At 40.4% G+C, this 26,036-nt stretch overlaps 1 protein-coding gene across 20 annotated transcripts in view; it reads right to left on the bottom strand.

Annotated features, from left to right (window-relative positions):
- Positions 1–3,220: 3,220 nt before the first annotated feature.
- LOC114791300 (CLIP-associating protein 1-B-like) overlaps positions 3,221–26,036 on the bottom strand; it is a 37,714-nt gene continuing 14,898 nt past the window's right edge. For 8 of the 20 annotated variants that reach the window (XM_028982015.1, XM_028982017.1, XM_028982016.1 and 5 more), the window contains 36 exons: positions 25,025–25,159; positions 24,468–24,544; positions 24,088–24,180; positions 23,860–24,005; positions 23,426–23,561; positions 21,885–21,955; positions 21,745–21,804; positions 21,323–21,400; positions 20,983–21,150; positions 20,751–20,797; positions 18,959–19,123; positions 18,638–18,661; positions 17,801–17,905; positions 16,485–16,640; positions 15,968–16,075; positions 15,684–15,746; positions 14,990–15,093; positions 14,563–14,586; positions 13,830–14,074; positions 13,670–13,733; positions 13,514–13,516; positions 13,245–13,408; positions 13,069–13,147; positions 12,839–12,982; positions 12,211–12,306; positions 11,534–11,677; positions 11,214–11,323; positions 10,423–10,542; positions 9,755–9,902; positions 9,323–9,560; positions 8,670–8,726; positions 8,248–8,441; positions 8,014–8,142; positions 7,720–7,926; positions 6,925–7,041; positions 3,221–5,147 (listed from right to left, as the gene is read on the bottom strand). In XM_028982015.1, the coding sequence (XP_028837848.1) occupies positions 5,061–5,147; positions 6,925–7,041; positions 7,720–7,926; positions 8,014–8,142; positions 8,248–8,441; positions 8,670–8,726; positions 9,323–9,560; positions 9,755–9,902; positions 10,423–10,542; positions 11,214–11,323; positions 11,534–11,677; positions 12,211–12,306; positions 12,839–12,982; positions 13,069–13,147; positions 13,245–13,408; positions 13,514–13,516; positions 13,670–13,733; positions 13,830–14,074; positions 14,563–14,586; positions 14,990–15,093; positions 15,684–15,746; positions 15,968–16,075; positions 16,485–16,640; positions 17,801–17,905; positions 18,638–18,661; positions 18,959–19,123; positions 20,751–20,797; positions 20,983–21,150; positions 21,323–21,400; positions 21,745–21,804; positions 21,885–21,955; positions 23,426–23,561; positions 23,860–24,005; positions 24,088–24,180; positions 24,468–24,544; positions 25,025–25,159 (4,106 nt within the window). In that variant the 3' untranslated portion in view covers positions 3,221–5,060. The remainder of the gene's footprint in view (positions 5,148–6,924; positions 7,042–7,719; positions 7,927–8,013; positions 8,143–8,247; positions 8,442–8,669; positions 8,727–9,322; positions 9,561–9,754; positions 9,903–10,422; positions 10,543–11,213; positions 11,324–11,533; positions 11,678–12,210; positions 12,307–12,838; positions 12,983–13,068; positions 13,148–13,244; positions 13,409–13,513; positions 13,517–13,669; positions 13,734–13,829; positions 14,075–14,562; positions 14,587–14,989; positions 15,094–15,683; positions 15,747–15,967; positions 16,076–16,484; positions 16,641–17,800; positions 17,906–18,637; positions 18,662–18,958; positions 19,124–20,750; positions 20,798–20,982; positions 21,151–21,322; positions 21,401–21,744; positions 21,805–21,884; positions 21,956–23,425; positions 23,562–23,859; positions 24,006–24,087; positions 24,181–24,467; positions 24,545–25,024; positions 25,160–26,036) is intronic. The other 12 variants (XM_028982018.1, XM_028982019.1, XM_028982020.1 and 9 more) reach the window with 12 other exon arrangements.

The raw sequence follows: 26,036 nt of genomic DNA on the forward strand, positions 1-26,036 counted from the left end.
AGAAAAGTGGAGTACTGGTTTGGGCTGGTATCATCAAAGATGAGCTTGTGGGGCCTTTTCGGGTTGAGGATGGAGTCAAGCTCAACTCCCAGTCCTACTGCCAGTCTCTGGAAGACACCTTCTTCAAGCAGTGGTACAGGAAGAAGTCTGCATCCTTCAAGAAAAACATGATTTTCATGCAGGACAATGCTCCATCACACGTGTCCAAGTACTCCACAGCGTGGCTGGCAAGAAAGGGTATAAAAGAAGAAAAACTAATGACATGGCCTCCTTGTTCACCTGATCTGAACCCCATTGAGAACCTATGGTCCATCATCAAATGTGAGATTTACAAGGAAGGAAAACAGTACACCTCTCTGAACAGTGTCTGGGAGGCTGTGGTTGCTGCTGCACGCAATGTTGATGGTGAACAGATCAAAACACTGACAGAATCCATGGATGGCAGATTTTTGAGTGTCCTTGCAAAGAAAGGTGGCTATATTGGTCGCTGATTTATTTTTGTTTTGTTTTTGAATGTCAGAAATGTATATTTGTGAATGTGGAGATGTTATATTGGTTTCACTGGTAAAAATAAATAATTGAAATGGGTGTATATTTGTTTTTTGTTAAGTTGCCTAATAATTATGCACAGTAATAGTCACCTGAACACACAGATCCCCCTAAAATAGCTAAAAATAAAAACAAACTAAAAACTACTTCCAAAAACATTCAGCTTTGATATTAATGGGTTTTTTGGGTTCATTGAGAACATGGTTGTTGTTCAATAATAAAATTATTCCTCAAAAATACAACTTGCCTAATAATTCTGCACTCCCTGTATACAGTTTTAACAGTTTTATTATTTCTCTTGCTACGGTGCACTTCCGTCCTCTTTCCAACACGCAGTTTAATTTTTCGATTAAATGTCAGACGTATTGGCGGACAAATACAAATGATTGCACTTGTCTCATGTTGAAAATGAATACAAAAATGGTTAACATTTAGTGGTGGCGAACAAAATGGCTCTTGGAGCCGACTCCTGTCTGTGATCCGCAGTCGCTTATCTATTCTGTAGAAACAGCTGCTATTAACCTGACTTTTAATTTATCAATTGGTGTTAGAAATAGCTCATATGAAAAGCTAAAACCCTACCAAATGATGTTTAATGCATTGAAATGAATTAGTTTCACTGAAAAAATGAATTATCATTTAATCAAGACAGAAAGGTCAAATTTTGGCAAGACAAAAGTTTTGTCGCCTATACAGAAATTGAGCAACTTTACTGCAAATACAAAAATTAAGTAGTGGTGCTGTGAGATTCAAATGTAATATCTTGAAGGACTGCATCCACTGCATCCAAGGATTCATACAATTTATTGATAAAGTCATCAGGAATAGCAAAGAATGCAGTCTTGCATGCTTCCCAGAGTTCATCAATATTCTTTGGTTTCGTCTTCCATGCTACCCCACACATGCTCAATGATGTTCATGTCTGGTGACTGGGCTGGCCAATCCTGAAGCTTCTTGATGTTCTTTGTCTTAAGGAACTTTGATGGTCAGATGGAAGTATGTGATGGAGCAGCATCCTGCTGCAGAATTTGGCCTCTTTTATGATTGGGAATATAAAAGTTAGCTAAGATTTCTTGGTATTTCAGACTATTGATGTTGCCTTCCACCCTGCAGATCTCTTGCACACCCCCATACTGGATGTAAACCCAGACCCTGGTTTTTCTGCCACCAAACTTCACTGTTTTCTGGGTGAATCTCGGATCCATGTGGGCTCCAGTAGGTCTCCTGCAATATTTGCGGTGACTGTGGTGTAATTCAACAGAAGATTCATCTGAAAAATCCACCTTCTGCCACTTTTCCAGCATCCATCCTTTTAGCAGCCTTTTAGAATGCCACTCGGTTTTTCAAATTTTTTTTGTTTAGTGCTGGTTTCTGGGCACTGATTCCACCATGGAGGCCATTTCGAGACAGAATCCTACAAACTGTTCTGGTTGACACAGGTTTCGTGGAGCTCTGCTGCAGTGGAAAATGGGCTGGCCTTGGATTTTCTCTTAGGTATGTTTGCAGAGGTCTAGTTGCAGTTGATGTGAAGGTCTAGTGTACTGGGGTTCTTTTTATACACACCAGAGACTGGTGTGTATAAACTGATCAATTATTAGTCACAGGTGAAGCTCATATGACAAGGCGACAACACTTATTGACTCAATGGGATTTACCAAGCTTTGAATATTAGAATACTTTTTCACAGTTTCATTTTGCACTGAAACATTATTACAAAATCAGTTGCAAATAAAATGATCAAATTCTTGTAAAAAATCTTTGATGGTCCCGCCTACCTATTCCCTCATCATCAGTCTGCCAACCAACTCATCAGACGGGAGCATTTAAGGACAACTCCAGCCACCAGACAGGACCCATTGTTATGTTTGTTGCGTGTTAGTGGTCAGTGTTGTTAGTTGCAAAGGATGTATCACAATATTTTGGCCTATTGGTTTTTTTCTCCAGGTACAACGTTCACACGACGAAGCCAGTTCTTCACCGCGACAGGCGAGACGGGCCGAGGACGTTTTTTTGTGTAAACTGTATAGTCTCTCATTTTATGGTGTGTTGTTCCTCCTGTTGGTTGTTGGTGTTGTATACAGCACTCTAGGTTTTGGTTGGTTGTTCACTTCTCACTGTAAATAAAAGCACAATATTTCACTGAGTCTAGTTTTCTGTGTTTTCAAACTGCTTGTATGGCTTTTATCATAACTTTATATTGAACGACACAGTAGTGAGGCACGTCAGGTACTACATACATGTCACACTTGTTCATAGTTCTGACCAGTAGTTATGGGGATAAAGAAATTATTTCACATATAAAGTCATCCAGATACTTAGTGACCTTTCTGTACAACATGCATATGATTGAGGAAGAACTTTTAAAGAATAAATAATCATCTTTATGAAAGAATAGAGAAAAGCTGTCTAAAGGTTACTATTCTGTGAATAAAATTGCATTAATTTCAGTTCAATTTTGTTTTTCTGTGTTTTACATGCACATGTTTAAGATGTACTGCCAAAGGATGTATCACAATATTTTGGCCTATTGGTTTTTTTCTCCAACCCCAAAAGTGTTAATGTGAGGATATTTTCATATGCACTGCCCTTCTTTTCTTAAAAAAAAATCTAAGCAAACACCTCACCATGTTCTTCCCACAGCGAAGGTGGAATCATCAGGGAGCAACAGGCATTTGGAAAAAAATTTTGTTTATTTCTAAAGCAAAATTATGTTTATATTTTGCAAATACCATCACAGGTGACCGTTAACAAAAACAGACCATATGTACATTAGTCGTAATATTGACAAAGAAAAACAGACATGGACTTAACCTAACAGAAGCTTTTTAAAACACATGCGCAGAAAGCAGATTGTAGGTATACCATCTCTAATGGTCACATCAGCAGAGCATGAAAGCAATAGACAACCAGCAGTCATCTTCACAATGTTCTACTCAATATTAATTTCTGTCTAGCATGTGAACAGTTGTATGTTTCCTTTATTCTTGATCTCTCGTAACAGATGACCAGGAACATGTGTATTTTGCACTGCAGTGTGCTTCGGCATCTCTGTGGCATCAGACAACGTAAGCTCACATAGGATTTATATGAAGGCTTAACAAGCAGCCTTCAACTGACATTTGCTGACATTAGAAGTTTGTATTTAGATGGCTGAGAAATGTAAAATGAATCGGCACATTTTTCAGTTATTCATATTAGTTGCAGTGTCATAAGTACAGGTTGATCTGAACTGTCAGTAAAAGAATGCATGCATTAGCCTGCGTGCAAAGTGTTTCACATTGTTATATTACATATTGAACTAATGTCCTTCAGATGGAAGATAGGTAAAAAAAAAAATGTAGCAGTGCCAAAGCTCTACAATTCAAAGAGGTGACAGGAAGGTCATGGCACATTAAAATCCACCCAGGCCCATTGAATCAGGCGATCGCCTCAAATGATCCTAAACGAAAATGTTACATGGAAAATCCTTTTAGTGAGAATGTACTCCTGCCTTCCTTCATCCAAATAATGTACTCGCAACCAGTACACTATCTCTATATATGTATAGGTGCCACAACATTGTTAAAGTAGCCTACAACATAACCTTAACATGAAAAAGCCATAAACGCAGCAAAATTCTATTTTTAGGGTTTGGGACAATATCTTAAACAGTGCAGTGACTCATAGTAAATCCAATTTGGATTATTTTTTGTCAACATTATTGCTCTGGAAAAAATAACTGACATATTAACACATCTGTAGCATTTGTTAGCATTTTAAACAATTTTATTGGCTGGCACTCAATGCATCTTATAATCTAAAGAAATGTGTATATTTACAAACAACAACAACTTAGATTGTCCATTACTGTGTTTAAAATAATAAGACAAACTCATCATATGTTTGAGAACACTGACAAAGTCAAGAATTTCCAGCAGCGAGTAATTCCTGAAATTATGGGGAAATATCAGTTAAACATAGATATATTCCAAATTCTATGCATTTTGTTTTTATACCTCATGCAGTTCAGTTGGTTCTCACTTAAAAAAAGTTTGAATGGAATGAACAGACAATAAAATAACAGGGTACATGTGAATGACATTGTCCATTTTTCCAATTTCATAATAGTCTAGCAATTGTAACAACATGTCTGAGAAAGTATGAAATAAGTTAACAAATTTGGGGGCTATGTTTTCTTTACTGTGAAATAATTTATACTCCTACAGTTTCCACATATGGTACATTTCTTTGCCCAACTTTCGTTCATGTTTCCAACATAACTAACAGACATTGTTTCAGAAGCTGAGAAACAACAGTACAAGCACTCGAAATAAGAGCTCCTTACATTCACTCAATGAAAATCTGGACATTATGAAAACCCATAGTTGACAAAAGTGAACTCTCGCCGTGAATGAAAAAAATTAGGATTAAACAAAGGGGGGAAAAAGGATTGCAATGGCTGAACAGTCTTCTTTCTAAAATATGGAATCGGAACCTCGCTGACAACGCAACAGAGGTACAACCAATGTACTCTAGCTGTGTGTAGAGACATCTGACAAGCTGCTACTGTTGCTATTGGTGGTCTGGGCCCTCTTTATGTACAAATTCAACAGTTTCATCTGTGAAGAGAAGGCACAGGTTAATTACAAATGTTCCAAAATGTATTGCTACATTTTTTGTGTCTCTGTAACATATTGTTTTATACACATATTCTGCTGTACAACATTAAAACCATTGACTGACTGAAGAGAATAAATGATCTTGTTATTTCATAGGTGAAATGTAATCCATTCTTGAATTTGATGTTTTGATCAAGGGTCATTTTTTCCATTTCGAAATTTGAAACGCAGACCTTTCATGTACGGGTCTGTTTCCTTACACTGCACCACTTATGTTACAGCCTTATTCCATAGTGGATTAAAAGCATTTTTAATACATTTTAAGGACAATGTGAAAAAGTTGACTTTTTTTTTTTTTTTTTGCCACAAGCTTGGCACACCATTCCTGGGCCAGTTTCACCCATTGCTCTTTGCAGCACCTCTCAAGCTCCATCAGGTTGGATGGAGGTTTTCTCTCAATCAGGTTCAAGTCTCAAACTCATTCATTAAGTTGTCCTGAATCCTGATATCTTGGCTGAGTGCTTAGGGTCTTTGTCATGCTGAAAGATGAACCATTGTCCCAGTCTGAGTTCAAAAGCGCTCTGGAGCAGGGCTTCATCCAGGATTTCTCTGTACGTTGCTGCAGTCATCTTTCCTTCTATCCTGACTCATCTCCCTGTTCCTGCAGCTGAAAAACATTCCCAAAGCATGATGCTGCCACCACCATGCTTCACCTTAGGAATGGTATTGGCCAGGTGATGAGCTGTGCCTGGTTTCCTCCAATCGTCATTCCTGCCATTCACACCAAAGAGTTCAAGCTTTGTCTCATCAGACCAGAGAATTTTGTTTCACATGAGAGTCCTTCAGGTGCCATGTGCCTTTTATGAAGGAGTGCCTTCTGTCTGGCCACTCTACCATACAGGCCTGATTGGTGGATTGCTGCAGTTGTCCTTCTGGAAGTTTCTAAAGGTCCTCTGAGAGAGTGACCATCAGGTTCTTGGTCACCTGCCTGACTAAGGCCCTTCTCCCATGATCGTTCCGTTTAGGTGGCCAGCCAGCTCTAGGAAGAGACCGGTGGTTTTGAACTTCTTTCATGGATGACAGAGGCCACTGTGCTCATTGGGACCTTCAAAGCAGCAGAAATGTTTCTATAACCTTCCCCAGATTTGAGCCTTGAGACAATCCTGTCTCAGAGGTCTACAGAGAATTCCTTAGACTTCAAGCTTGGTTTGAGTTCTGAACGGTCAACCGTGGGACCGTATATAAAAAGGTGTCTGAAAGTTGAGTCATGGCAACTGGACTTTCTTACTTTAATGTAAAGACGTTTGATTCTGCATCCACAGAACAGTTTCAGACAAATTCACCTGGATGACTGAGAATCTTCACAGACGTATATAAAAGGTGTGTTTTTCCAAACCAGGTCCAATCAATTGTTTTATTCCACAGATGGACTTCAATTAAGCTGCAGATACATCTCAAGGATAATCAGGGAAAACAGGAGGCACCTGTGGCAAAGGCTGCGAATACTTTTTTTTTTTATAAATTTGCCAAACCCATTAAGTAAACTTAATGTTGTCTTATGTGTGTTATGTGTAGAATTCTGGGGGAAATTTAATCAATTTTGGAATAAAGCTGTAACATAACAAAATGTGGGAAAAGAGATGCACTTTGAATACTTTCCAGACGCACTGCAAATGCTTTATTTACTGTGGTAAACTACATTATGTATATATTAAATGCCATATTTATTCTGCAGATCGAACATTTAAGTATTTCTTAGGAGGGAAATATGTATCACCTTGCTGCCTGTAAGCTGGGCAAGATGAGGTTTAAGCTCTTCACCAATCACAGAGTAGATTGCCACCAGACAGAACACACTGGCCTTACGCACACTGCTCTCAGTGTTATCGTAGCTCTGTAGACACAAAAACATAGTATGAGAGGGCCTATAGGACATTATCAATACTTGGTCTCGCATACAGAATAATATACTTGCACAAACAATACTATTCTCTTTCACAAATATTACCATACCCTCTTTCATGTGTAGTCACACTGTCCTTCGTTTACTAATATACTCTCTTACACAGATCATAAACCTGTAAAAAGTACTATGATAGTGAATGTAAGACAGAATAATAATAAATGCAAGAGAAAATTATAGTAAATGTAAGACAGAACTATATGATGTGTGACTGAGAATAGTTGTCTTTGTGAGAGAGTTTGATTGAAATGGAAGTGGTTCTTAAATGTCAGTTCCTGATTGGTTTATAATAATATCTCCAAATGTTGTGGGATCAGTGTCATAAATGTTGGAACAGAGACGACAATCATCCACAGGGGCTACTTCTTATTCTGTCTTACATTCAATATCACTATTCTTTTTACAGTGGTATGATCTGTGTAACAGAGTATATTAGTAAAAAAAAGTATGACTGCACATGAAAGACGGTGAGAGGGGATAGTATTGTGTGTGCAAGATAATGTTCAATACGGCCTCTCATAACACAGAATTTTTACCAGTAAAGTCTTTCATTAAAGAAATACAACTTGGTCACAGCAAATCAGTAATGGCTGACATAGATGCATGTACCTGCAGAAGGCCAGGAATAATGTCAGGCAGAAGCTGGTGAAGAGACTCTTGGGAGATTCGCTCAATCACTTTAGTCTGCATTTTGATCGCAGCCAGGTTGATGGGATAGTCTGCTGTCTGGACAATGGGGCACAGCACTTTGATGCACTGCTCTGGGTGGATTGAACTAGCCAGGGTGGAGGCAGCCTCTTCCGCAGCACGCACCACCTGTGGGAATTATAGACGACCCTCTTAACACTCCGAGGCTATGCATTCTCACAGGGTGCCAAAAGTATTATGTATGTTGCCACTCACCTCTTTATGGGAGTCTTTGTGAGCCTCTAAGGTTTTCATGATGGTGAGTTCTGCATAGTTCTTAAAGCGAGCCGGTTGGCTCCGTAAAATCTCTTTCAGCACACGGAGTGCCAGGGCCCGGATAGTGTGCTACACATGACAATGCCAAATTAAAATGCAAAGCTAAATGAAATGAACAAATGTACATGTGAAATGTGCATCTATATTCTGAGAGCTGCATAACTGTTCTCTCACATCCTTATCCCCCAGCGTCTCCAGCAGCAACAGCAGCATGGTTTTGAAATGCTCCTCCCACACAGCCAAGCTGTCCTCATCCCGGGTCACCTTCAGCAGCTCCAGAAGAGCGGCCCGCCGCTCCTCCACACGCTCGCTGTGATTGGACAGCTCTTTCAGTAGATCTCCCACCAGTTCCAGCTGCTGCAGTGGACCTGACAGACCAAGGGGATAGAGCACAGAAAATGACATCCCAAAGGAACATCTTTATAGTGCAGTTATGTTAATACAAGGTTGTCTACAAGGTTGACAAAAATCCCAAAATGTAAAGTATAATCATGATTAAAATGACCATTATATTAAATTCATAAATACAAATCTACATAACATGCATTAGTATAATAGTTCCCATTGAACTCTAAGTGAAATATCTTTTGTTTTACCAGCAGGAAAAGCTTTTGGATGAAGACTCTTCTTCTCGCCACATTCCTGCCGACGACCTTAGATAAAAATAAATTGCTTTAGGGAGGTCTTCACTATACTTCAAATTATGTCACAATTAACCTATTTACAAGCTTCATTAATGCTGTGGACATTTGATCCTACGAGGGCCTTGTAAAGAAGCAGCTATATAATTTGTAGGGGTGTGCAAAAAAATCGATTCACAAATGAATCACAATTTTATCTCTACCGATTCCAAATTGATTCACACAGGATACAAAATCCATTCATATTTCCCATTTTGTAACGGTGCGAGTTTATTTGTTTTTCTGGATAGGAGTTTGCCAATCCTATAGATGGCGCTATGCTGGTTTCGACCTGATTGGTAGATTCCTTGAGCAACAACCAGCCATCTGCGCTGCGCTTCTCACTGCTGAGGTGAGAAAATGTGGAGCCGGCATCTGCACACTATTATCTCAGGGCTGTATGTCGTATCAGACTGATGGAAAATTAAAAATAATAAAAGTTTTGAATCCAGAATCTTCTTGAATCGAGAATCGAAATTGAATCTAATCGTGACATTATTTGAATCATGCACCCCTAATAATTTGTAATAAATAATGGCATTTCTAGTGATGTGAAATTACATGCTCACCATCACGGATCTGCTCCACGTCATCATCAAACACTGCTTCTTTGAGTGCGCTCTTGTCATACACGCTGATATCGGCGTAGTTGTAGGGGTTGTAATCACGCATGCGTGGACCACTGAAGGAGCGAGGGGAGGGTGTGTTCAGCAGAGATGTCTTATTGTCCAGGGCGGTGCGCCCTACACCCTCCCCCCCATCCATGCCTAGCCGGGGGTCTGGACCAGGTGATCCCATTCCACCAGCCTGAAAGACAGCAGGGAAGACCCTCATTTTGTATCATTTTACATCCTTTCTCATTTGAGGACAGTCAACCAGTTTATAGAGGAAACACAGACAATTTCACATACAACACTTCATGGGCTAAAGAAATTTTTGGATTTACATCAGTTGAGTACTGTAATTTAATTACTACTATTATATGATTTAATAAAACCTACTAAGTCATCTCTCTTGCCATCACGTTTGATTGGCTCGATGATGTCCTCTTGGCTACGGAAGCTGAAGCTCTGGATGGCTTCAGTCACACCCCGCAGTGAACTGTAAATCTCATCTGAGTTCATGTTCTCTGTGTCGTACTCAAGCATGCTGTAACACAAACACAGCTGTGATGAGACTCCTGCAGTGAGTAGGTATCTGCACATGTAGCAAAAACACACTAAATAACCAAGGCGGGGACAGATGTAAAAACTAAACATGGCCAGACTTGTCTCTCCTCCAATTATGAATCTTGCTGATGTACAGAAAAGAGGAAAATCAGGATAATGTTTCCTGATTATGTTTTCCCCCAAATCCAAAACTGCTCAGAGAAAAAACAGGTCTTTAAAATGTAAAAGAAGCGTGAGTGAAGTAGACACAGAGGAGTTTTGATATGTTTCACTGGAACAGTTAAAATGAGAGCAAGAATCCACAATGCCAAACCATGAGAATGCAGTGGTATTAAAAAAAAAGTGCTTCTTAGTGTGTTAAACCATACCATGCAAAATGTGACCTTATGTTATGAGTGTAAAAGGATTTGAATCGGACTGAGCTGCTAAATGTAGACCGAGCACAACCACATCTCCACCTCCTCTCCTTCAGGTGGTGACCTCCGGCAGAGGCGCGTTACCTGGGGGAGTACGCGCGACGGGGTAGCCCCCTCACCGAGGGAGCGGCAGAGATGGAGGGAGGCGGAGGGAAAGGAATGGGGTGCTTAGAGAGGCCATTAGCACTCCAGCCCCAGAGCCGACTGTAGTCACAGCACGGCCCAGAATGGGAGGGGTGGAGAGAGGGAGAGAGAAAGAGGAAAAAGAGAGTGAAAAAAGAAGTGAACAATATAGTTCAGGGGTAGAAAGAGAAACAAGTGAGATGAAGAAAGAAAGAGAAGGAAATCATGGAAGATATATGTTTTTGGTTTATATGTGTCTGATCTGCATGAGTGCTAATATGAAGCATATTAGTACAATATTTCAAATGCATCAGAAACCCATAAACAAAGAGAGAATATGTTTTTTCAAATACCTACATTACCCCTTACGGTGAATAGATCACTATACACTGTTTGTGAACATTAATGGAGTTAATTCGTGGTTTATGGATTTCATGCACGCAAATGCAAGCACTAATTGACCACAGCCAGGAAAACCTCACAGTACATGCAGAGGTGTGGAAAGTCCAATGTGCTCCTTACAGTCTGATATACCTGAAGATACAGCATACACACTCTCTACAGTCTAAAATTGTTGCAAAAAGCAAGTGATGTCTTTTTCACACTCCAGAACATTCTAAGAGGTCAATGTAAAGATATGACTCAGTTGAAACCTGCCATTTTATCTCCAAAACATATGACCAAAGCAACTGAAATGCTCATCAGCTAGACCTAATGCAACCTTTAGTTGTGTTTCACCAGTGCTTAAGTACCTGGGAGATAGGCCCCCATGAGAGCAGTTGGTGGGTGAGGTGAGTGGGCTGGTGCGACTGCTTGGATAGCGTGGAGGAGGAGTCCGGCCAACAGTGTTACATGGAGAACCCTGCAATTTGCAAAAAGACATTTTCAGAAATCTCCATGTGAGTGAAATAGACTAACACAATTGTACTTAAGCACCCCCTTGTGGAATTAGGAAGCAGTGTTCATATTAGAATATATGACAATATATGACAATATAACAATGATGCAAGAAAGATGAACTATTTCTGCTTAGAGCAGCCACTTCATGTTGTATGTGCGAGTTCTACCGTACCACAGCTACATTGCTGGAGTTCCTCAGGTGGTTGTGTAGCAATTTGGTGGCCCCATCTTGAAAGGTTTTGGGTAGAGCTCCCAAGAGCATGGTAAACTCTGGTGTGTTCAACTCAAACAAGGAAATGAGGACCATCTGAGCAGCCTTTAAAATAAGGAGAGGGAACACTGTGTTAAACTACCATATTCTATAGTGCCAGCCACCAGTATTTGAGCAACAGGAGAGCTGAGTATAGAAGTGTTAATCCATGACAAACTGTTAGCTGATAAGTGATAATCATCATAACAAAAGCATCACTCCTTCAATTCATGCATTCTGGATTCTGATGACCATCAGAAAAGAGCACAATGGATTCAGCCCTGTAATTTTAAAGCATTCACCGAGTAAAAAGAGCCTTCGGAGGATTAATCGGCAACAATTAAATCAGCATGCATGAAGGGCAGATCTCTCATTATGCAGCTGAAGTTCCAAAGGGCAGAACTTTAGATCAGGCACTCATTCGCATCCATAACACCATTAATTAAGCAGGTCACAGAGAGAACAGATTAAACGCAAGAATCACTCCTAAATATCACCAGGGAAAACTTGGTTAGCAGTGGGGGGGAAGAGAGATTTTTTTGGCAGATTCCCACGGGCAGTTTGGCACAGACAGGGCATAATTGGCTAGGAAGTTCTACCTGCTTGCACCTCTCCTCCATGTTACCTTCCCCGGCAAGAGAAGCCAGAGTGCTGGGCCTGCCTGACAACTCCTCCCCTGCCCAGTTGTGCAGGGCCTGGGTATCGTGGGTACAGTTTAAACAACACATTAGGGTCCAGCCAATGTACAGTTTATAGGAATGAGTTTATAGAAGTAACTGCTGTCTTCAAGCGTGGACAGGAACCGAAACGTTCCATCATGGAGTTGTTATACTCTTAAAATGAAAACCACACACAAATCTCGTAAGAATGAATGAGCGAGGCAGGCCACCCACTGCTGCAAATGTTAGAAGCTATACAACAGCTATACAAAAGAAGCTAGAAAGCGATTTACTTTATTTTGTAAAAACATTAATAAGGCATAAAGAAAGCCTGGAACTTACAATTAGTTACATCTGACAAAGGTGTAGTCTAGAATCTTGAATTAAATGCATAATTCATGTTCATTGTTTTCATTTTTAACTTTTCTGGTTTAGAGACAATTAAGTGCATAGGTCTAGCATATTTATGTCAAAGCATTTCAATTTCTTGAATTGTACCCAAAATGCCAGATGAGCCATATAATATAAGAAAATTTAAGTTATTTGATTCGTCAGTGGATCTTCTTACCTTCCGAACATCTGAGCTCTTTGGTTCTGAAATCCAGGTGATAATTCGGGAAACAGCCAACCGTGTCTCGCTGGAGTTCACAAAATCTGTGGGATCCATCTGCCTGGCAAGAGACTCTATATACTTCAGTATGGCCACCTTAACCTACAAGAAAAACATTTTCAAATTAGGATTGCAATAACACTGACAGTTAGTGTTGAAGTAATTTTTTGGAAACAGAATCCACAAACTTTGAGGTTTGGTGTCTGCGTCTGGTCAACAATAAAACGCATAAGGATGTTGAATTGCTGATCGTATGGGAAGGAGTCCCTATGAAAGGATAGAGATAGAAGGTGAAAAAAGTAAATAAATAAAAATAGTCATCTAGAATTTGCTCTTAACAGAAGGTCATTAGGTGCCCTCAGACCTGGTGACATCGAGGGCCTTCTGGACCTTGGCCTGGACTGATCCCAACAAGTCAGCTCCCATTTTTTTTAGAAGCTGTGTGAGCAGCACAAACAGCCAGTCCTGCAGGTCCTCTCTGTGCAGGGTGATGAAGTCCACTAAAGTCTCTAGGAACATGCTGAATACCTAAGAGGGATGAAACCCAAATAGACTCATATGTATTTTATGCACTACAGGGTGGCTCTGTAGAACGTATTGTTTTAATTAGGTTTACATAAAGCACACACTTACTCTCTGTTACAAATCCAAACCACGGCAGACCATGCAACAAGAATAACAGTTAGTGTCAAAAACACCAGGTAAGTAGTAGATTTTATGCATTGTATGTAATATATATTTAATAAAGAGAGAGAGAGAGATGAAGCTCTTCTAAAACAGGTAGACCACCTTGCTATGTGGATCTGCAAACATCCTCGTGAAAATCTCACACAGCCTCTTCAGCTCTACTCGACTGCAGGGAAAAATGGAGGAAGATTGTACAAAGCACTTAAAAACTAAAAAGACAATCTGACCCGGTGACCTAGCACAGATGTAGTATTTGAGTTACCTGAGAATCCGCTGGCTCTTGAGCAGGTTTTGCAGGCCTAGGAGACCCTCCTTCCGCTCAGACCAGTTGGAGCTGGCACAGTGGTTCAGCACCTCAGCCACGTCTTCTGTCTGCCGCATGTAATGTGGAATACCACCATTCCTGGAGCCATACGAACGCTCTGAGCACGCACTGGATGCATCACTGTTTGCGTCATCATCAGAGTACATCCCTGGTGACTCGTAACGCCGCCGCATGGGCCTCCGCTGGCAATAAGAGCAAAGGAGTGAGACGAAAAGGGAAGGCCAGTGTAAAATATGGATGTCAAAAAGCCAAACTCAATTAAATTTGTTGCATAAACACAAAATGCACATGCACAACCATGCAAAAGAACTAGACAGGGTTGTCAACCACAGAAGAAGCATGCAATGTTTGAAGTACATTTACAGTATGCAGACACTTTGGAGACTTTATTTACAGCACAGAAGGCGCATTCGCCAATAGTGTGTTGTCGGTTGTGCTTTATTAATAAGAGAGCAGATTTTTTTGTGTGCTCCAAAAGCTCCAAAGCTACACTGGACTAAGCTAAAGCCCATAATTTAAATAGCTGCATTCTGAAAAGCACTACAGAAAGCAGAATTATCCATTTGCGGACAGCATTTGTTTAATGGCTGAATATTATGTTAACATGTATGAGTAGCAAAGAATGATAGAAGAACAAAAGAGTTAAGCCATACAAATTTTAAACAACTACCTTATTCCTGGAGTCACCTAAAAGCTGAGAAAGATAATCAAGGTGGGAAGATCAAGGGTGTGTTATAAATCAGTGAAATATAAACTGCAATCAATAGTTTTTCCTATTGAATCTAGGGCTGGGCGATATGTCCTGAAAAATTATAGCAAATTTTCAAATAGTTTTCTCAGATTTATCAGATAAAATCATAATTGGTTAATGGCAGGTTGTGTAACCATTAAATATGTGAAAGATGTAGCTTGTCATGGTAACTTAATTTAAGAAAGACATGATATAAAAATCACACATCCCTCTCTTTTTTATTTAATTATGAGTAAATGGTTATAAAACACATTTTAAAACATGTGGTTTGTGCTCTATAGAAACCAGAGGAAACACCACACTGATTAATCTGAGGTATCGTGGATAAATATGGGTGAGATCTAACCAGGGCATCAGCTACTGCGGCCTCCACCTCGGTGCCCGTGTTGAGGATCCTCATTGCATTCACTGAAGCTGAGATTCGGGCTTGGTGAACCAGGCCAAAGCGATCTGCAACACATAAGACAAGTTAAGCAAAGGCAGAATGCAGAAATGCCCCAGAGATGATGAAACTACATTATGCAATGAATGTGGCAGTTAATTTATGAACACAGCCCAATGATTCAACAAATAATTTAAAATTGAAAACAAACAAAAATTAAAAATGAACAGAAGCCAAAACTGAACATACAAAATAACTTCAATGTCATATATATATATACACACATACATACACTGATAGAATAATCAATGAATCAACAGAACGAACGTCCACAAAATAAAAGCATTTCAATATAAATTCAACACAAGTGAAACCAAAATCATTTGACATAAAACATGCTTTACAAAAATGTGATCCAACAAAACCAAACAAAAAATGCTGATACAAAACCAAAAAGAATCACACATCATACTTCTCAAGCAATTACTTACAGAACAATACCCAAGATGCATGCACAATTTGGATGGAAAAGCAAGAGAATTGCCAAAAGGCAATGAAAGTTGTGGAAGAGTGAGCTTTAGCTCTATAGAACCACCATGTGTAAGGATGAGTAATGAAGTAGTATGGGCACTGGTCTCACAGAGGAGATACCGGTCACCTGAGTACCCGAGCGGGTCGGCTGCTGTAAGGGCACTGGTGGAACGAGAGTGGCGTCGGGAGACTAGATAGCAGGGGCAGCAAGGGAAGTGGGGACATTACATACAGTTAGTAACATACTGCTTGAATGCTTTAAACTCCATGTTAGTACACAAAAAAACGGCAATACTGGGGACAGTGAAAACTATTCTAAACTATTTTAGTAAATTAAAGCAGAGAGTGAGCCCAGAGCACAGAGAAACATGGCAAATCTGTAAGTAGTCAGCCTGTCTGCTCTGTACTCACCCAGTGGGGTGAACCCCCGGGCGGGGCTGGTGTCACGACTGCTCTCACGACTGGTGTCACGACTACAGCCCTGACTCATACTGGGCCGCGGGATGCGGCTGCTCCGTGCTAGCAACCAACAGATAGAAGCAGCAGTGGAAAAAGGAATTTAATGCACATAGAAAAAATAGAAGAGGGAGAAGAGTTGAACTGAGTTAGTAAGAAGAGAGGAGAGGAGAAGAGGCAACCCAGTCCAATTTTATTTTTAGGGAAAAAAAATTAACAAAATAAAAGTAAAATCACAGTAAATCACAAAATAAAATAAAACAAAACAAAAAAACTATTGCTATTGTACAGAAATGACCAAATCAACATTAGTAGTTAAATAAACATGCACAAAAACTCTGTGTTGGTCTTATTCCTGGTTCATTTGTTCTCATTGTCTTCTGCACAGGGGAGTTGAGGGACGACACTGCTGCTGTCTGTGGGTCTGTGGATATTAGTTATCCTTAGCAGCATTAGGCTAAGGTTGTCTTACCGGATGCAGATCTGGTTGGGCTGGTCTCTCGGCTGCATCCCTGGCTGCGTGGGATTTTGCTGCGCTTCTCTGAAGGTTTAGCAGCTCCCGTGGGCCGTGGGATCCTCCCATAGGAAAGACCCAGAAGCTTCCCAGGAGAAGTGGAACGACTTCCAGCTAAAACAGAAAAGCAGAGAGTACATATAAACCCAAAGCATAACAGAATTTGAAGTCCATTGTAAAATCTATTACTTATATATGCATAGCCAAGTGAATATCTACATATAATCGTAATGAAAAATAATTCTGTTCCAAGAAAATGTTCATAACATAACAAGCACACGAGGATATAAATAACAAGCAATAAAGGAAAATAATATAATGACACAAATGTGTGGCAGTACGACACCAACTAACTCAAAAACAGTATACAGGGATGACTCATGCCATGCCGACAATACTCTGCAAACTACTAGCTCAGTGATGCATGCTGATCCCCTCAAACGGTGAGGGTCACTGAGATCGGCTGAGATTGGGCAAACTCTTACCACCACCAGTTGGGTTGGCAGATCTGGATCCTTGTTTAAAAGAAAGTGGTATGCAGGACAGTGAAAAGCATCCAGTTACGCATGAGACTACATAACCCAGCATGCACTTGGTATGCAGTGACTCCACCATAAGCTCACACATGGAGAGCCTCTGATGGAAACATCAGTGGCAAACATGACTCTTATGATATGGAATAAGTGGGATGTGCAGTTGGACTGGTATGTTTTAAAGGTGCAGAGGATATATTAGATATTAGGATATATTGAGAGTAGTTCAATCTTATAGTGCGTTTGCTGGTTTTAAGACTATTACTATAATTATTGTATACAACTGTATATGATCTGCTGGCAAAACAGGAAAATCCTCCATTTTGGTAATTTAGGAGCAAAAACAACACCTCTTTAATTTAATGTAATCTTACCTTGTGTTTTTGACACTGTTATTCTTGTTGCATGGTCTGGCATGGTTTGGATTTGTAACAGAGAGTCAGTGTGTGCTTTATGTAAACCTAATTAAAACAATACATTCTACAGAGCCACCCTGTAGTGCATCAAATACATATGGGTCTATTTGGGTTTCATCCCTATTAGCTATTCAGCATGTTCCTGGAGACTTTAGTGGACTTTATCACCCTGCACAGAGAGGACCTGCAGGACTGGCTGTTTGTGCTGCTCACACAGCTTCTAAAAAACCAACTGATTGCAACCTGTTCCTTTCTTGCACCTTTAAAATACCATTACACAGAATACAGATAAAAGACATCTTGTGGTTCATGCTGAACTACTCACGCTGTGACTGGGAGACCACTTTAGCTCGACTGCGGCCTCTACTGTCTGTGACAGTAACACCTCCCATTGAACTACCAGAACTCTGCCTCCTGGTACGCACACGACCTGAAAAGGGAGTGAAAAGAACAGAACACTGAGAGAACACAGAGAAATCAATCTTGATACACGCATACAAAAACAACTCTTTTTACAAGAGTAAAATGATAAAACAGCCTTTCAATTAGCAATCTCCAGTAACCAAGAGAATTTCACTGCCACATTTAAACAAAAAAGGCTGCTTTATGAAATGCCTTTAAGGTGATAATGTAAAAAAAACAAACAAAAAACATTTGAGCAAGGCTAGATAACGCCACTGACAAATGTGGATCAACAAATGAACGTCAAGATTCATATTCTCAACTGCCAACAAGACACGAGACCAAAACTGTGCAGAACTAAGGAAAAATGACCAACATCTCAGGTTGACTTCATTTAGTCATTGTGCAGGTAAGTAAAGTTGACCAGATGAAAAATGATCCTATTTTCTGACGACACTATTTACTGATAATAATGACTCCCATTCATTACATTTTCATTTATGAAAGGTGACTTGTATTCTTAGCCAGAAATGCAGTTGTAGACAACTGATTAGATATCTTTCAGATTTTATGATGGGAAGTCACACATCATGCAGACAGTTCATGCAGAAATTCTAAGAAAGTAGGAAGATATACACAGTAAACTACAGTAACACAGGACATAATGCACTACATAGACCAGGTGTGGGGTGAGGAAAAAGAAGACAGGCTGCAGAAGGAAATAAACAAGTGGATTATACAGACACACAACACAGCTTACCCTCCATATTACCAGTTGTACCATCTTTAGGCACATTATAAGCACAGAGAGCCGCAGGGGAGAGGCACAACAGGAAGGGGAAGAGATTAGCATCAAAAGGCACTAACTAACACAAGCCAGAATGGCCTGGGGACTCTGTTCAATGATGATGTTACAACAGGGTTAGTATAAGAGAAAAGGATGTTTCAGATTTCAGTTTTTGCAATTCGCCACCCATGAGCCTGTGAAAAGACTTTTATGTCCGAAAACATTTGTGAATAAACTAGCCAGCCTTGTGTCAAGAATGGAATAAAACCTGAACCCTTGGTGTTGAAAGTGTACCTAGTGATGCATATGAGCCAGGAGGCAGGGTGTTTGCCGAGCTAAACGCGGTGGTGCTGGTCACAGTGGAGATGCGAGATTTGGCACTGGCCGCAGCGTTGACATCAATGTCGCTGCGGGACCGCTGCAAGGAGGTGGAGGGTGTTCGGGTGGTCACCACTTTAGCTGCTCAGACACAAACATAGAAAAGGCAGCCATGTTACAACAAAACAAGTGGTGGAGGAAGTACTGAAGCTTAGTAAAAGTACAAGTAACCTGCAAAATATTTACTCAAGTAAAAGTAGAAGTGCTACATCAACAATCTTACTTAAGTAAAAGTCCTAAGTACTTACTTTATATTTACTTTAAAGTAAAAGTACTCACACAATGGTTTGTCTCAACATCTGGGGTGTGCCATTTTGTAAAAGCATAGTACATATACTGACTTATGCCTGTACTGATGTCATTGCTCGTAATAATTACAAGCAATTATACAGTATATGTGTATTGGAAAGTTAGGTGTGCTTATTGTGCGTGCACTCTGCAATACTGTGTGTACCTTAGAATGATGTGGATGACAAGTTATCTACTAGGTATGACAGATAGAAGGAGAAGACTGAAGGAGGTTCAGGTAGAAGAAAAACAACTAGTGAATTAGTTCATTTTTTGAGCTGTGAACTTGGTTCAAAATTGTAAAAAATTAACCATGAACATGAACTAGTTCTGTTTCAGTATGAACTGGCACAACACTGAGCTGGACATTATGCTAGCAAAGACATTAAGTTATCTTCTCTGAGCTAATAAACCAGTTTTATCCTACCACCGTGTTAAAATGTCATAACATACCCAAAAGCATAGCATACTATAGCATATTTCAAATTCAAATTTTATTTGTCACATACATAGTCATACATGGTATGATATGCAGTGAAATGCTTTTTTGAAGGGGAGTTTTTAAATGCCAACAATTCTTTATGTTGAGGCAGGCATGGGATGCAAAGAAATCGCAAGGACTCATTCTTTGCTCCTTTGTACTCAAATACATTTCTGTCATGATCCGGACCGGCAGGGGTTACTCCGGATCCCGAGTTCGGACCGGAGTTTCATTTTCGTCTCGTGTAATGTTCCCTGATCGTGTCCACCTGGTGTATATTTATATAATTGTATAAAGCTATCCTGTTCGTGTCTGTTCGCCGTCAGGTCACTGCGTGTTAATGTTCCCTTGTCGTGTGCAGTTTGTATTAAACCCCTGTCGTGTGAAGTCGTGCATTTGCGTCCTCCTTCATCCCCATGTCCAGCCCCCACGTGAAAATTTCTTAAATCCGGCCCAGGATTTCTTTGTGATTCAGAGCTCAGTAGATACAACTCTGGGTCCATGTTGAATGTCTCGACTACCAGTTCGTGCTGTGAACTGGCGCGCTCTCTGCCATCATTGGAGCTAATAAACCTGATTGGTAGGAAATGGCAAACAACGCCAGAATGCAATAGGCGAACTATTTTTTCATGTAAGATTTTGAGGAAATTGTGTTCATAAAATGTAACGAGTAACGACATAAATTGTAGAAATGTAGTGGAGTATAAAGTACAGATAATTGCCGCAAAATGTAATGGAGTAAAATAAAAAGTATGCATTATTATTTTTACTTAAGTAAAGTACAGATACGTAAAAATGTACTTAAGTACTGTAATGAAGTACAAATACTTTCCACCACTGAACAAAACATGATTCTACTGATGCCATTTTGAAGTACCGATTACTTCCGATGAACAGAAACTAGCAAGTTTATACATTATGCTTGGTGGTCAAACTTACTTCGGGTTACACTGGTTCCCACAGAGGCTTTAGCAGACAAAGGACGGCTTCAGGACACAAAGAGACAATTTAAACACAACAAATCAATGAATGAAACGAAAATAAACATTTCTCGTACAGATTATCACACACAAAAGCAGTGTTTGGATGTCTTTCAAACTGTCCTTTTACCTTATGATAGACATGCAAATAAACACACTCAATCACAGAAAAAGAAAAAACATTGACTTACTTGAGGCTCTCTTGGGAGCTAGAGGAGGAGCGGTCAGACTGGGGGAGGGACATAATGCTGTCTGAACCCTTCAGGTGAGACTGAAGAGCCTTCTGATAGGTCAGCTCTAGTGTCTGGAACAGTTGCTCTGCCTCCTTGCTGAAGTGGCCATGGAAGCCCCAATAACATCTACAGTAGCAGGTGAGACGATAATCAAATTCGATGATTTTGCCCAATCTACTTCAACTTACTGCTCCTAAAACAGATTACCTGCAATGTCTCAACTCCTGATTTCATGTATACTAGTAGCCTCAACCTTCCCAATATTAAATGTGATGTGTCTGCATTTTTATCAACTTACTTTCGTGCAACAGACCGAGCTTCAGAGTCAGCATCATGCACTCCTTTCTTAATGGTCTCCGTGAGGACAGCAACATGCCTGTGACAGAGGAAGAAGAAACACACCAGTGGTAAAGAACCCCAGAAAAGACCGGAGACCGAGATAAATATCAATCAATATTAGGCACCAGTTGGCCTTATCACAAGCCAGCATCCCATTACAACACAAAGACCCTCTGGATAGCAGGAGAACACATACTTGGAAGTTGCCATGGCAATTGGTGTGGAACGTCCTTGAAATCAATCCTCTGCTATGTGTCTTCATTATTTAAAATAGTAATAATAACTGCACGCACTGATGGGTGTGTGTGTGTATCATCATGGTTTAAATCATTAAACAGGACTACAATAAATTTGCTAAGGACAATGTGTCTTGTTCTTTACCTTTCAAGGGAATTTGTTTGCCATTCTTGAAGCTGTAGGTCCAGAAATTCAAAAGAGCGTCTGTGGAAGAGTTTGACACCATTTGAGTGCACAGGTAAATCAAGTCCTCAGCTATGACCTGGTAACAGGAGTCTTTTTACCTTCTGACAGCCACAGACTTGGATGTGCAATTGCTGGTAATGATGGGGATAAGCCGAGGGAAGTGTGTGTGCTGTAATTCAGAAAATTATGTTTAAAATATGTTTACACAGTGACAGAGTTACAGTGACATACAACAGCATGCTGAGTATCAGACTATCATTATTTTATCATTATAATAAATACATTACTGCATGTTGATATACAGAAAAAAAAAAGTCACAGAGACACTGCAAACATTTTACCATTTTATTTAGTATTATACAAACGAGATAAGACATTGGCTAATTCTCAGGCCGTTTAAGATATGAGTCGGGTGTTAGTCACATACAGGCAAACTTCTGATCTATGCCAAACTAAAGCTCTCCAGAACTGGAAACCTTAATGGAAAATATTGATGCAGAGGTCCAAAGCCAATGTAAAGTCAAATAATGAAGAGCCAATGGACCACAATGCCCAGCATGCAGCATCAACTTATTCCACTACAGACACATTTTTTTCCACTACAGACACATGTTCAGTTTTATACCCATTTGCAATATGTTGAGATATCCAAAATCCTGTAATGCTGTTGTATTTTTTTGTGTGAGCTACAGTCGTGGCCAAAAGTTTTGAGAATGACACAAATACTGTTTTTTTTACAAAGTTTGCTGCTTCCATTTGTATTATGGCAGTTTGCATATACTCCAGAATGTTATGAAGAGAGACCAAATGAGTCCCTCTTTGCCATGAAAATGAACTTAATCCCAAAATAAAACATTTCCACTGAATTTCAGCCCTGCTCAGGAATGGCAGCAGGCAGGTGTGAGGGCATATACATGAAGACTTTTGGAGGATGGCCTGGTGTCAAGAAGGGATCCAAAGTATCCACTTCTCTCCAAGAAAAACATCAAGGACAGACTGATATTCTGCAAAAAGTACAGGGATTGGGCTGCTGAAGACTGGTGCAAAGTAATTTTCTTTGATGAAGACCCTTTCCGATTGTTTGGGGCATCTGAAAAAGTAATTGTCCAAAGAAGAAAAGGTGAGCGCCACCATCAGTCCTGTCTCATGCTAACAGCAAAGCTTCCTGAGACCATTCATGTGTGGGGCTGCTTCTCATCCAAGGTAGTGGGCTCACTCACAATCTTGCCTAAGAACACAGCCATGAATAAAGAATGGTACCAAAACATCTTCCGACAGCAACTTCTCCCAACCATCCAAGAACAGTTTGGTGAAGAACAATACCTTTTCCAGCATGATGGAGCACCATGTTATAAGGCCATAACTTGAAATTTTGGGTCCATGGCCAGGAAACCCTAATCCAATTGAGGTCAACTTGTGGTCAATCAAGACAACCAAAAACAACCACAAACAAAAACCCACAAATTCTGACAAACTCCAAGCTCTGATTATGAAGGAAGGGGTTGCCATCAGTCAGGATTTGGCCCAGAATTGATTGACAGCATGTCACAGCAAATTCTGTGAAAACCAGTATTTGTGTCATTCTCAAAACCTTTGGCCAAGACTGTGCTCCAATTAGTTACTCAGAATAATCACTCACTCGTAAGATGAGACGGATGGCAGCCACACCCGATGTGGCCATGACTTTGGCGCTGTTGGGGACGAGGTTGAGAAGCGTAGGCATGATGGATTCAGCACCATGGTCGAAGCGGTTCCCCAGGACAGAGGACAGGTGCCTTGGGTAGATTTAATATCTTTTAATAAACTCACATTATCCATTTATCATCAATGAAAAGCAAAGCACAACTCTGGCCATAAGTATATGAGGTATTGTGTTCACACAATAATTAGGTTAATATAAATTACTCCCACACTTAAATCACAATGACACAAAGTGCCAACGCTTACTCTCTGTACTCTACAAGGAACGATTAAATGAAAAATGCCTCACTGACTGGGAAAGCAATATAGAGAAGTAAACACAGCATTAAATAAAACATGCTCCATCATCTGTATTCCTTCTGAGGTCCATACCCAAGCGTGATGCAGGCCTCCCTGACCACCTGTGAACGCAGGTCTTTGGCTGACAGCTTGAATGGCGCCTCCATCTGCCGCAGCTGCTGAGAGAATCCCTCATAGTCTGCCGCGCCGGACAGCAGCAGGGACCGCACTTTCTTCAGCTGGGAACATACACAGAATAAGTTCATGCCACTGGCATCAAAGAAACACGTAACGTGTAGCACTTTCGAAAAAAGATCTTACCGCTGCCACTCTGTGCTCCCAATCATGCCGATCATCTGAAAGAACCTCTCGGATCTTGTTCATAGATTCTTCCAGTTCCCTGCTGGAATAGATCTGAGCAGGGAGATCGGAACAATTTGGTTTAATATAATTTTCCATTCATACAGGAAATGGAAGAAACTGCTCAAGTAAAATGCTTGGTTTTCAAGAACGGACACCCAGAGCTTCTTTGATAGTTGATTCCTAACTAAAATCAAATCCGATCATGCAAAAACACTTATTATGGCATCATGAAAAAGGTTAATATATGGTTAATATGCTGAATGACCAGATTAGGCATTTAAGAATCATAACGAATGCTCAGATACTAACGAGGAATGTGAGGAACATCAAAGACGTACCTGTACAGCAGGCACATCCTCAAAGGCACGGATGAAATCCTCCTCATCCACAGCCCCAGCACTTGTACCCTCTTTCCCTGTACACAACCATAACCAACAGAACAAGCTGTTAACAGTGTTTGAGGCATTGAACAGTTTTAATAACCTGAAATAAACAATGTGCATAATCCACACATTCATTTGTCAAATATTGGAATTCCTTTTACTTCAGCACAAATTCATGTATAAGATCTGATCATTTCCTGTAATTTGTACCTCCTGTATCACATCATGATATTTTCTGTGGGTTACACGTGTTTACAATCTATGCTGTTTGCAAAGAACCAGTCTGTTAGATGTTCTGCGTCTCTATCATCGTCATCCTCGGATGCTCCTCATCAATTTTTCATGGGTTCTTTAATACCATGATGTAACACGTACTCTGTCACAAACATCAGCAATCTGGTTAGCATTTCCAGGCAGGACGATTGGTTGGCAGTGACCTTGTAGATTTTTTGATGTTGACAAAAAGTGACACTCACAGGCATAAAGTGAGTAAAAAAGAACCAAACACACACCTGTGGATTTGGTGCTGGAGGCTGAGCTGGGCCGCCGCATGGAGCCTGCACTCACTGCCCTTCGTCCCGACGACGCTCCCTTGGAGGATGAGGAGCGCCCCCCATCCACAGAGTCATCATCGTCGATGTTCTTATCTGCGGTGACAGTCCCACAGAAGGACAATGGCATGAAAAAAGACCCAACAACAAACTCTATCACTTCAGCAAAAAACAATAACAGAGGAATAAAGCCTGTTTACATTACCGTTAGGAAGTGTTGGGCGTATGGTTATGGTTTATATAATAGTAATAATGTTTATGAAAATGCACTGAAAACAGTGCAGCCATTTTATCATTTCTTGATTATATACATTACTCTCTCTCTCTCTCTCTCTCTCTCTCTCTCTCTCTCTCTCTATATATATATATATATATATATATATATATATAAAGCAGTGTATATGTATGCATACATATATATATACACACACACACACACACACACACACACACACGCACACACACACACACACACTGCGTATTAAATCAGACATCACACAGTTTTCACTCATTATTGCTGATTCAGCACAAGATGCCCAATGACGGAATTCCGGTGAGATGCTACTGTGCCAGAGTTCGCCACATTGCCAGCCCCCCTCACACCAGGCTCGGTGGGGAGCTCAGGCTCTGAAGGACATTGTCCCCTGCTCTTTAGAGTGACCTTATTGTTGAAATGGAAGTGCCAGCTGAGGCACGTGAGACTCTGAGCAAAAGGAAGGGCAGACCCCGCAAATCAATCCGCATGAATTATTCACCCGGTCCACACACCCCACCGTCCCCTGCCAAGCACATCATTCAAGTATTACTGCTTTGCCCCCCCCTTCACAACGTTAAAACACTCTATGGCAATGCTGCAAGGAATCAATCAAAGACGTACAAATGACAAACAGCGCAAAATACATCCAGGTACGTGGAACTGCATTTAAATGAGCAATGCTAATATTTCGCCATTTCTGAGGTGATCGCATCGTGC

Source organism: Denticeps clupeoides, chromosome 5 (genome assembly GCF_900700375.1).
Source record: "Denticeps clupeoides chromosome 5, fDenClu1.1, whole genome shotgun sequence".
NCBI lineage: Eukaryota > Metazoa > Chordata > Actinopteri > Clupeiformes > Denticipitidae > Denticeps > Denticeps clupeoides.